Here is a 12200-nt window from a genome sequence, read left to right on the forward strand (position 1 = left end):
GGTACTCAGCTTGAGCCAGCCCTCTTGTTCTTCTACTCCATTAAATTTTTTTTCTGAGAATTTTGTTTCCTGAAAGTCTGCCCTGGATACGGTTATCAGGCCTCACCTGAAAGTTTTCTTCTGGAGCCCTAAAATATGGACACCAGAGCAAACAGTTATCAGATAGGTAACGCTTGAAAGTTTGCTTTTGTGAACAGGTACAGGCCTCCCCTGAAAGTTTGCCTTCAGAGCTCAAAAATACAGACTTCAGAGCGAACAGTTATCAGGGGGAGAAGAATCCTGAAAGTTTGCACTGTAACCAATACAGGCCCCGCCTGAAAGTTTGCCTTCAACACTCCAAGACACAGGCTCTGGAGTGAACAATTGTCAGGGAGGGAAGATGCCTGAAAGTTTGCTTCATGAACAAGTACAGGCACCTGGAGAGAAAATTGCATTCGACTTGGCATATTCCCTCCATGCAGTAAATAACAGAGTGAACTTGCCACTGAACTTTTTTAAGTTGCACTTCCCTTTGAGAAATCCAAACAATACTGCAACAGTTCAGTAACTGAATGCAGTCCTATGTTAAAGACTAGAAGAGCTTAAAACATCACCAAAAAAATGTTTACATAACTAGCATGGTAGCACTGCTGGGATTTCAGACCATGCCATGGATTCAGTAGGTCATACTCAACAGTGCTTCCTCTAAATTGTAATCACTTCTTGTTCTAGGTTTTCCACATGACTGTACATCTTTTCCTCCAGCCTACGTATGCGCAGCCCTGCTGCTTAAAGGGTCAGGGAGGGTCCGTAATCCTGAGACTAAATGGCAAGACCTGGCTCACGTCCAAATTGCTTGGGGCTACATTCTACTATGACATAGCAGCCTGGTTGCCTCTCTACAGCCACAGGTCTCCCCTCGGCCCTGTGGTGGCCCTGTGGCCCTATGATGGGATGGTTTTTTCTGTTTCCAAGCTTCTAGTGGTGAACACTGTGCTATGGTTCACCAAGGCAGTGGTTTCTATTTCATGAACATGAGCATTTGTATCTCAGACCCCATGATGTAGCACTGAGAGTATGTGAGGGTACTTGAGGGTTCAAAGCCTGATGAGTCATGGAAAAAGGTTGGTTGGAAGGGGTAGAGATCAGCTAGCCCAACCATCTGCTCAAAGCAGGTCTAACTTCAAAGTTGGATCAGTATTGAAGGTCTTGCCAAGCTGTGAGTGTCTCCATGGAAGGAGATTTCACAGACCTTTGTGGGCAATATGTTCCAGTGAATAATCACCCTCATGGTAAACTTATTTTATTATTGAGGTCTTATGTTGAGTACAGGGTTCCCCAAATCCATACTGCTCTCTTGGGAGCTGTCTTTGGAGTGAACGATCACTGAAATAATAACCCTGGACATTGTCATGAAGATAATTAATTAAAAGCAGTTGCAAAACAGATCCAGGGAGCATGTTAGCAATTAGGCAGCCTGGACAATTACAGGTCTGGTGCTGAAGCTCACTTCCTGGTCTGTCAGTATTACTAGTATTTTGCATAGTTGCACATACTTTCCTGAAAGAGGCAGAGTTTATTATTGTTTTTCTACATGACCCCTACTGTGTCTCCCGAAGAAGGCTATGAGCCTGGGATGTGGAAAGGGATGCCTCAGAAGCTTTGCCCCTTCCTGCTGCGCAGGATCAATCATGCATGGGCAAGAGGGATTTCTTTTGAAGCCCCTGCTTACACTAACAACAAGGAGCACTTCAGGAAGCCCAATGGATGTAGCTGTAGGGGTAAAAAGCTGAGCCTAAAGCCCTTCTGCTATTGGCAGTGGCAAGGCCTGTGCTCAGACAGTGAGCCAGGCTGAGCTAAGTCAGGTTGCAGAGGATAGCACTAGTCAACTGGAGCTGCCTTCCTGGTGGTGTGATCACTGGGTACAACACAGAGGTGCCACTTTCACAGGGATGGGCAAGAAGGTGACCAGTGTCAAGGCACTGGGTCTGAATGAAGGCAAATTCCTATGGCTCCCCATCAGCTTCCTCCAGTGAGCCAACTCCAGCATTTTGCTCCACAACAGCACCACAACTTTTGTTACTTGGGCCTGGCAGGTGCTGATAAATTGTTTGGCAATCCCAGTGGTAGACAAACCATCCAAAAAAGTACAGAGAAAAAAAGATCCTCTTTCTTCTTAGAGAATTAAATCCAGATCCTCTTTCTTCTTAGGAAATTAAATCCAACATCTAAATAAATCACTGTTAATAAAGCAAATAATATAAGAGAGGGTTAATTCTTTCAGCCAGGCTGTCACATGGATGCTGCTCATCTCCTTACAGGAACAAGCTGGGTTATGTTTTTTTAATTTTTCTGGCCAAAAATGGTAAGAGCTTTGGGGATGTCAGTACTTCTTATGCATAACAGAAATTATATGGCTGTCAGTGGGCTGCTTAAGATTGAAAACAGGACAAATTTTTAATTATGCTTCTCTGGAGACAGAGCCCAGTGGCCTAATTTTGCCCAAAGCGCCTGCGGTGGCAGAGGAGAGACGGGATGGGCGAATCCAGTGAGCAGAACCTCAGCCTGCCAGCTGGGAATTACACTGTAGGGCAGGGGTGTCAAACTCATTTCCAGCGGTGGTCACATCAGCCTCACGGCTGCCTTCGACGGGCCGAATGTAATTTTAGGACTGTAAAATGTAACTACTCTTACATTCTGGGCTACAGAGCAACCACGAGTGCTCAGCACCACCAAACTTTCACAACTGTAACCTCAGCAAATTCCACCTGTTTCGAGGGTTGCTGATCTTGTCATCTTTGGTCCCAGCTGTGCCTCAGAATAAGAGTTTAAATACACTCTTCACAGTGGCAGGAAAATAGCAGTTTCTCACCATAACTGCTAGAGGATTTGGAAACTCATTTTCTAGAGCGCTGCATCCCAGTAATAAGGCCCATGCTTATGGATTAAATTCACAGTTTTGGTGAGCCACAAGATACAACATTTGGTGAAAAAATACTGAAGTTTGTTTCCACACTTGAAGGTTTTCCGTGACAGCCAAGGCCGGTGCACAAATGGAAGCCGTTCTAGTAGCAACAGAGCTGCCTCTTGAAGTTCAGCTCCACAAGGACGCCGGCAGCCGTTAAGCCGCGCCGTTACCCCGGCCGCACCCCTCACTGCCTCCGGCCAACGGCCTCGCGGGGGGTCGAGGAGAGGCTCAACCATCGCCTCACCGGGCGGGCTCCCTGAGGGAAGGGAAGAGAGCGGCCCGGACCCCCCGCCACCGCGATCGACCTGTAGGGAACCACGTCCCGCTGCCCCACCCTGCAAAGACTGCGCGCTCCTGCTCACCCCCCGCACATACAACAAGGCCTCGGCGCATGCGCAGAGAGCGGTGCCCGCCGAGGCGCCGCCCTGCCCGCTGCGGGCGGTGATGGGAAGCGGCCGGAAGCGGGGGGAGGGCGTGGGACGGCTCTTGCGCACTCGCCGGAGCCGAGTGCTCTGTACGGTTGCGCGGGAACTTGCGTAACGCACCAGCGGCCGCCGCGTCCTTTCGTCGCTTCCTCCTTCCTTTCCGAAGGCGCCGCGCGAAGGCCGGCCGGGAAGCCGTTCCGCCTGGAGGGAGTGAGGGAGGACGGGCGCGGCCCCCGCCGCGGCGCCATGATGAGGCGCACGAAGCCCGAAGTGGAGCGGTACGTCGCCTCCGTGCAGGCGGCCGCGCCTTCTCCCAGAGAGGTGAGTGCTGCCGGCGGAACCTCCCGCGGCTTTGCGTTTCTCTCCGGCGCCGGCTCCGGACGGCGTTGCGGCTGCTGGCGGCCGCCCGGCCCGTCCTGGCTCGGTGCGGCCCGCGGTGGGTTCCTTTCCCGTCTCGCGTGGGGCGGCAGTGGCGGCCTTCCCTCGCTTGTTGAGCGGCGGCCGCTTCCCGCCCAGGCGGCAGGCCTGGCTGCTGCTCCGGTCGGCACGGAAAAGCCCCGGGGAGGGCCGGGTTGATGACTGGGTGTGCCGGGGCTTCCCGCGTCGTGTCGAGCGGTGAGGTGCTTGGGTTTGGTCTGCTCTGTCCTTCCTCATTGCTGTTGGTAAGAGGGAAAGGGGGTTATGGTGTCTCTGGGTCCGTATGACTCTTGTCTTGAGTCCGTATTTACTCAGGGGTTCTTAAAGTCGAGTGAGCTAAGGGAAGCTGCTGTGAGGGAGGGCTTGGGGTTTCGCTTGCTAGAGGTGCTTTCCCTAACCAGCGGCAGTGGTTTTACCAGGGCTGTGCACCTGCCTTTTACACCTGGTAAGCATTAGTATAGCTTTGAAGAGTCCACCGACTCTCTAAGTTGAGCGTTCTTCAGTTTTGTGAGAGTGTAGTTCATGAGTTTCCCGAGTTTCGTTTATTCAGAAAAAATAAAGAAGTCAAAAAGGGAATACATGAGACACTTTCAGTTTCCTTTCTGCTGTGTGATTAGTATTCTTGTCTGTATGACTGCCTTGTGAAGTAACAGCGTTAAGAGAGGGAGAACTTGGAGGAAAATAACTTTCCTACTGTATTTTAGTAACTGGAAAGAAGAGTGAGGAACTCTGCATGACTGGTTATCTTTCTATTATATCTGGAAAATGGTATACAGGTCACAGCAGTCTCCTGCATTTCTTGGGAGCTATTTAATCCTGAAAGATCCCGTTCTGCTGCTTTTAACTGATTTTTATTGCAGAGGTAGAGTATTCAGCAGTATGTTGTATAGCATGAATACATCCGTGTTCATCATTATGCAGTAGAGCCTTTATGCAGGGCTTGTGTACATCATCATCATTTGTACCTTTTCCAACAGCAACAAAGTTGTCCTGTGACTTTGTTTAATTGACTTGGGTGCTGTTTAGACCAAATAATGTCAAATATATCATTGCCAGAATCAGAGATGCTCTTTAATTGTTCTGATATTCCTACCAAATTCAACAAAAAAAAAAACCCTCTCCTTCTGTTGTGCTTAAGCCCAACTGGTGCACATTTAACTTTTGTTTGTTTTTAAGTAATGCTAACAACTAATTGTATAGTTTAGTCAATGGTGGAAATAGTTACTGGTTTTCTTATGTTGATTTGGGGGGGTGGGGGAATGGGTGTGTGCTTATAAGGCTACAAAGCAGTTATTTTGAGGTTTCATCTGTGTTTAAAAGGAGATGCTAAGTGTGACTCCACTCTGACAATTTCAGTATTTCCTTTTTATAACATACTTCAAAAATACAGACTGAAAACTTGAAGTATCTTAGGAGGCCTGGTTTCATTCTAAAGTATTTCTGAAAGTTTTGCATGAATAGAGGGGGTGGCAGAAGGAGGGAGATGAGTGGTTCAAGTGTATTCAAAATGTACACATGTTTTTGGAGTTATAGATGTAACTAGCTCCATTATTTCTTGGTTCACAGGTAAAATCTGCTTTTGAACTGATACTGGGAATCTCAAGGTTTAAATTTCTGCCTCGTTTAATTCTATCTTGAGGTTTTTGCTTGACTTAGTTCTTTAGCTCATTCCTTTAACCCTTTTCCTGTTGTCCATGCTTTTGCTGTCTAGCCCTCTGCCTCCTCTCTGTTTCTTTTTGTTTTACCTTTTACTTCCTTATTCTGCCCTGCAAAAAAATACACTTGGAGATGTTTCACCTTTTGCCTATAGAGTGTGTATGTTCAAGTTATCTTAGGCTGGCAACATCAGAAATAAACTACTGCATAAATACATTCTTACCCAAACTGAGAATGACTTAGGTAGAAATTGTTTTTTCCTGTGTCTGACACTATGCTACAATGGGGCTGAACCACAGATCTCTCTTGGTTTGTAGGAATTTTTATTTTCTTTGCTATATTGCAACAAAAGGGATTAAATGTAGCAGACCCCATTCTTTCATTCTTCTCTTTATTCAGAAGTGTTTATGAAATGTCATATGTATAAGGGCTTGTTTCTTGATTCACTTGTAATCTCTATTTTGCCCAGTAACCTTTGCCAATTATAGTAAAGACTGCTACTCTTTTCATTCTTAATCCTACATCATTCAAAACCAAATCCTTAAATATGAGGAGTGAATTTGACCTGATAACTAGTTGTGAAATTCAGTCATTTAAAAGTATTTTTGCATTGCTGAAAAGAAGGGTCACTCTGTTGAATTATTTTAAAAGTACCATATGTCTGAAGTATGTCTGTCATGTTTTTTTTTTCTTCTTTAGAAATCGATGAAAGGATTCCTCTTTGCTAAGCTGTATTTTGAAATAAAAGAATATGAACTTGCTAAAAGGTAACATTTGTTGCTGTATGTTTGTTTTTCTGTTCTCTAAAGTGTAAGAGAAAAGCTAAATGAATATGAAATAAACCAGAGAAGCCAAGATCAATATCATGCTGTTTTAAGGTAGTGATAAGTGTGGGTATTGAGTGCCATTTAAATCTTTATAAAACAACAACTTGAAAGAAGGTTAGTTATGTGTTACTTAAAAACTTACCTGATTGATTTTTTTTTTAATTTATTTTTTTTCCTCTCACTGTATTATGTAGTTCTCACTGTTTCTGCAGTCTGTTACTTTTTTTTTTTTTAAATAAAGGTAAATACTTGCCCACAGTTAAGTAGCATCTGTACGTGTCAAACAATGTTACTTCTTACTTTAAGGTACAGGCAAAGTATCTAGAACAAAATAAGGCTATGCTTCCTGTACGGCAGATTAAGTTATCATTATAGGTCAGGGAAGGGAGTATTATTGAAAAAAGTTGGTCGAGTAACTGACTTTCCCCACCCCCCCATAGGTATATATCTACATACCTCAACGTACAAGAGAGAGATCCCAAAGCACACAGATTTCTTGGACAAATTTATGAAGCTGAGGATAACATAGAAAAGGCCTTTGGGTGTTACAAGGTAAGTATTACACTGACCACTAATGTCCTGCCTTATTCCTTTGTAAATGAACTTGTAAAATCCTTCTGTGATGGACATTCTCAAACTCATAGAAGAAGAAATGTTCCTGGAAAAACTGTATTATTGATATACATTTAACCATGGAAAGTATATGAAGCACTGCAGAGGAGATTCTTCACTTGATATCACTTGCTTTAGTAGAATATTTTAAAGTTGATTCTTTGTTTGTTTGTTCTGGACTTGATCTTTGTGCTAGTTGCTGTTAAACTCTTCCAATGTCATATATTGCTTTTTGGACTAAAGATCTGTGACTATGGTAGAATTCCTTAATGTGGACTGTGATGACAACAGGAATCTGGTTGCTACTAGAAGACTGTAGGCCTAGTGGGTTTTTTGTTCAGTTTTGTAGGGGGCGGGGGCTGAAGGAAGAAGCAAATCTAATTTTGATTAGGCAAGCGCATAAATGTCAAATTCGTAATTGGAATGTCTTTGTTCTGTTTTTGGGGAGGGAGGTGATGTGCTCAGTAGTCTGGTTGCCAACACAGCTCCGTGAAGTGCTATCATACTTCTTAAACTGTGTGTCTTAAGTATTTTTTGAAGTGTCCACATCTGGCTAGAATAGAGGTTCTTGTAGTCCTGCTGTCTGTGTATAGCAGTAGCTAGTGGCAGATGCAGAGGAGCTGGATTTTGCATTTTCTCTTATGCTCTTCTGAATTCCATCTGTTTTATCTGGGTGCAGTGAACTAGTTGTGGCATTTAGAAAGGGTGTTTTGGTTTTTTTTTGTTTTCTTTTATAATTGATAAGTCTAATTTGAAGAGGCAGGTCTGTTTGTGGGGAGATAACTTTCTTTCCTGTTTCATATTGATTGTAAGATGAAGTTACTTTTTTTTTCTTTCCTCCTGTTTGTGCATGGGAAAAACTAGCGTTCTGTGGAGTTGAACCCAACACAGAAAGATCTTGTGTTGAAGATTGCAGAGTTACTATGCAACAATGACATTACTGATGGAAGAGCAAAATACTGGGTTGAGAGAGCTGCTAAGCTCTTTCCTGGGAGTCCTGCTGTTTACAGGTTGAAGGTAAATTCCAAGTTATCTCTGTTCTGCGGCTTGAAGAAACTTCCAGTGTCTGACTGGAGTGTTTTTTGCATGTCAACTCGTACAAAACTCTTCCTGGCTAAATTATTTTAAAATCTTTGATATTAAAGCTATTAGATATTACTTTCTTTGTAGTCAGACCTTTTTGTCTAGCTTTCAAGAAAGCTGCAGCTACAGGCTTTCATACCCTTTTTAATTCTTCAAGGTTAACCCTCTCCAAAATGCCGAGAAACCGTGTTAGTTGTCACATCTGAGAAATTAAGACTAGGTGGGCATTACTTGATCTTTTTGTTGTCTGACTAGCAGGAAGGTAGCAGGCCTGTGAACTCGGGCTTTTTGGTTTTCAAATCTGTATTATGATAAACTGCAGAAAGTGATAAATGCTGTAATTCTCAAATACTGTGTAAAAGCTTTCAGTCATGCAATCTCACTTTTGCAGAGGTATATACTGTGTAACTCGGCAGCAACCACATTGAAGTCTTAAGATTTCTGGTTGGCTCTTTTTTTGAGCAAGGTGGTCTATGGCAGAGTATGCTGTCATTGAACCAAATGGTTTGGCAAGCATTACTTACCCTTGGTAAGAGGCAAATTTTTCTGAGTATTTTTTTCTATTATAGTTGTCTCTATTTTAAAATATTTGAGTATTTCATCAAATTTGTGTAATACCTGAAAGCTATTAAGAGTCTGAGTAATGTAGTCTACGCAGTGGAGGAGAAAAAACTGTCTGGTACTGTAGTTGCTGAAAAGACTCACATGGGAAACAAAATATTAACATGTTGCCTTCATGCTTAACAGGAGCAGTTACTGGATTGTAAAGGTGAAGACGGATGGAATCAGCTTTTTGACTTGATTCAAGCAGAACTTTACGCAAGACCAGATGATGTCTACATAAACATCAGACTAGTTGCTCTCTACCGTTCAAACAATAGATTAAGAGATGCTGTACTCCATTGTCAGGAAGCACAGAAGAAAATACCTTTGCAGTCAAGCTTGGAATGGTGTTCCTGTGTTGTAGAGACATTTGAGGTGTTTAATCATATTTTGATCCTGTGATAGTCTTCCATATCTTTTTAACTGGTCTGTTTCTCTTAGTGTGATTACTCTGACAACTATTTCTCAAGTGATTTAACTCCTTCAAGTCTGCTGAAGCCAGTGGAATTACAAAATACTTTTTTTTTTTTTCCAATGGGAATTTTCTCCCTAAAATTAAACCTTGTAGAGCTATTGAGTTTCTAACTTCAAAAGCTGAGTTAGATACAGCAGTTCCATTAGGGATAAAATTGCTCAGGCAATTAGCTCCCTGGAACTTTGCTGCTGAAGAATATGTTAAGGTCTCAACTGTGAAACTGGATTATACAGTAAATGCTACTAATATGTTTTGGAGAAGTACTGCCCTTGCCTTCATGGAAGGATGACTGTTCCTTATCCTGTGATGAACTTTCTTCTTTAGGAATATCTGGAATCTGTACAAGACTTGGAGTCTGATAAAAGTAACTGGAGAGCTATCAAGAAAGATCATCTGCTGGCCTATTCCAGCTTTGTCAAAATGACACTTTCTTCTAGAGATGTTCAGGAATGCAGAGAGGCACTTGAAAGGTACTGTCTTAACTTTCCTATAGAAAAAAAAATCTAAGAATTGTTGTGTTTTTTTTTTTTTCTGGGTCACAATATTTATCACATTTCAAATTCACTGCTTGGTTGTGGAGGGGAGAGGTGATTCTCTGTACTAGCCACTAAGAATGGTTCTTACTGGGTTTGAACCCCAAGCTATCTTTAGACTGAGATGCAAGCCCTGTTTTGCCTGGTCAGCACATGGCCATGGCAAAGACTCATATCCTGGGTCAATTAACTTTGTATCTTCTTTTCCTTCAGTATGACGTTGTTCTGTACTTCAGCAATTGATTAGTCCAGATTTCCCAGGCAATTTAAAAAACAAACAAAAACACCTCTTGTGTATCAGCTTTGTCCTGGCCATTTTGTTCTAAATGAACGCAACACATATGGGAATAATTAGGAACTTTAGGTATATAGGATAACTGGGAAGAAGGAAGTCACTTTCAGTAAGAACACTCTCCTTCAGGGAAAACTGATGGTGTTACAGGGCCAGCTGAATTCAAGGCATGCTATCTGTGGCACACTTACAGTGTAGTACAAAATGATGTTCGTAGTCAATATATTGATTAAGATCTGTGTTCCTTTCTTCTCGTTATCATCCTTTTCTTACTGGCTTTTATTGACTTAACCTTTGTTCCTCAATTATGCAATGGCTGTTATATTTTCTTGTAAAACACTGTTCTTCAGTCTGTTAATCTTGAATGGATACTTGAAGATTACAGAGAATGAATGAGGAATACTTAATGCCCAAGTATATTTTATTTTCTTTTTCTTCTCCAACATTGACCAAAACAATCTTGTGGTTTTTGCTGCGATTTTATTAGAGCCTTTCAAGGTGATTACATCTAAACCACTTCCAGATCACAGCAATGTTAGCAGTCATTGTAGTTTTGTCAGGTAACTGAAAGAGTGTTTTAACTGGTTTTTGGAAAGCCTCTCCTGAATGGGGGTTGTGTACTAGCCTACAGCTACTCAGATTTCTACAGTACCTTCTATTTTTAAAGAGCTTGTCCAGCTGTATTTTTGGCCTTTCTGATAAATGAAGGAAAGGGAAGAGCAGAGTGACTAGTGCCTCCTGCATATCTCTAAATCTGCAGTAAACAAGTTTATCCATGTGGTTTGGGAGAACAGTTTTGAAAGCACCTGTACAAAGATGTTCTGGAAGACTGTAATATTAGGTAATATTAAATAAATAAATAATATTAAATATGTTTTACTTCAGTAAACTAAGTTGAAGCTTTGGGAGTTTGAAACCGTTACCGTACTTTCTAGTGCAACTCGGCTCTAAGCAACTGAGACAGTACTAACCATTGACTCACGAAGTTACTTGATTCACAGTTAAATATCATCACCCAAAACCATCTGCTATAGCTTTTACCAGGACTGTTTAGAATGAGTCTTCTCTATGTTTTAGTTTTGATCGTGTGCTTCATTCGTTGAAGCCGTATGTGAATGGGGCTGATGAGTTGTCTCGTACCTTTGTGGAAATGAAAGGACAGCTCTACATGCTTGCTGGAACTCTGCTACTGAAAATGGCCCAACACAATGAGGCACAGTGGAAAGTTGTGTGTGAACTAGCAGCACTCTGTTATCTGATAAGTTTCCAGGTAAGTATTTTCAGTTTATGCCTTTAGCTGATGCAGTTCTTGAAATGTTCTTGCCTTACATGTGTTGAACTCCTGTATTCTTGAGATTAACTAGAGTTTCTGTGCCTAAGGAAAAACTCTTTCCTCACTCATGAAACCCTACTCTTTCACAATTCTTTAAAAGGTTTCAAATGACATAAATAGGGTAAAAGTGTATCTGCAGCTGTTTCCCTTGTCGGAGTAACCTGATTCTTTAAGGCTAGCAAGTTTATTTCCTGCAGTATATTCGCTTTTCTGTAATACAGCTGAATGCATATGTTAAGCATTAGGCTTATTGCTATAGAGAGGGAAGGGGATGAACTGAATTGTTTTCATGTACTTGTGTAGACAGCAGAACTAAAAAAATGTCGTTTAATTCTTTAGCTGCTTGCATTCCAGGTATGACTTGCTCTTGTGCGTGCTTAATGTTATTTACAATAGCTATAATTGTCCACCCGGGGGTTTTGTATGTTTTGGATGACTTCCTGGCCCCCTGAACTATGTGACATAGTACCTTCAAAATTAATTATGTATTTTTTTCTATAGTTTTCTAATACTAAAAAGAAACTTGTTTCCTAATTCTTAAAACTAATTTAAATGATCTGCTCTTATTGTGAAAAAGCTGTAACAATTTTCTCTTTACTTCATCAGGTTCCTAAACCAAAGTCAAAACTAATAAAGGGGGATCAAACTGGACAAGATGTGCTAGAAATGTTGGCCTGTGATCGAAAAAGCCAGTCTGGTAATAAAAATAGCTGTGTAGTTCCATTTTAGTGCTACAGGTAGTTTAAGAGTCAAGTGTTTGTAAAAGAACACATTTCTTATCTTGAAATGTAATGTTAACACTTCAATATGCAACAATATCTTCTAGATTCTGACTATATATGTAAAACAAACAAACAAAACCCAGAAAAACACCAAACAAAAACAAAACAAACTAGTTTGATCCTGACACCTAAAGTGGTGTGTGTGGATTTTTGTTTTGTTTCATTTTTTTTCCCCTCTTTAGTGTGCTAGTGGAGTGTGTTCTTTTTTTTTTTTT

The 12200-nt window shown here is 41.7% G+C and overlaps 1 protein-coding gene across 5 annotated transcripts in view; it reads left to right on the forward strand.

Annotated features, from left to right (window-relative positions):
- The first annotated feature begins 3472 nt into the window (after positions 1-3472).
- RGPD4 (RANBP2 like and GRIP domain containing 4) overlaps positions 3473-12200 on the forward strand; it is a 33215-nt gene continuing 24487 nt past the window's right edge. For 3 of the 5 annotated variants that reach the window (XM_082054290.1, XM_082054292.1, XM_082054294.1), the window contains exons 1-8: positions 3474-3693; positions 6145-6212; positions 6713-6824; positions 7749-7901; positions 8715-8945; positions 9370-9515; positions 10948-11140; positions 11810-11900. In XM_082054290.1, the coding sequence (XP_081910416.1) occupies positions 3619-3693; positions 6145-6212; positions 6713-6824; positions 7749-7901; positions 8715-8945; positions 9370-9515; positions 10948-11140; positions 11810-11900 (1069 nt within the window). In that variant the 5' untranslated portion in view covers positions 3474-3618. Of the gene's footprint in view, positions 3694-6144; positions 6213-6712; positions 6825-7748; positions 7902-8714; positions 8946-9369; positions 9516-10947; positions 11141-11809; positions 11901-12200 lie in introns of all 5 variants that reach the window. The other 2 variants (XM_082054291.1, XM_082054293.1) reach the window with 2 other exon arrangements.

This window comes from Streptopelia decaocto, assembly GCF_964273445.1.
Source record: "Streptopelia decaocto genome assembly, chromosome: 1".
Lineage (NCBI taxonomy): Eukaryota > Metazoa > Chordata > Aves > Columbiformes > Columbidae > Streptopelia > Streptopelia decaocto.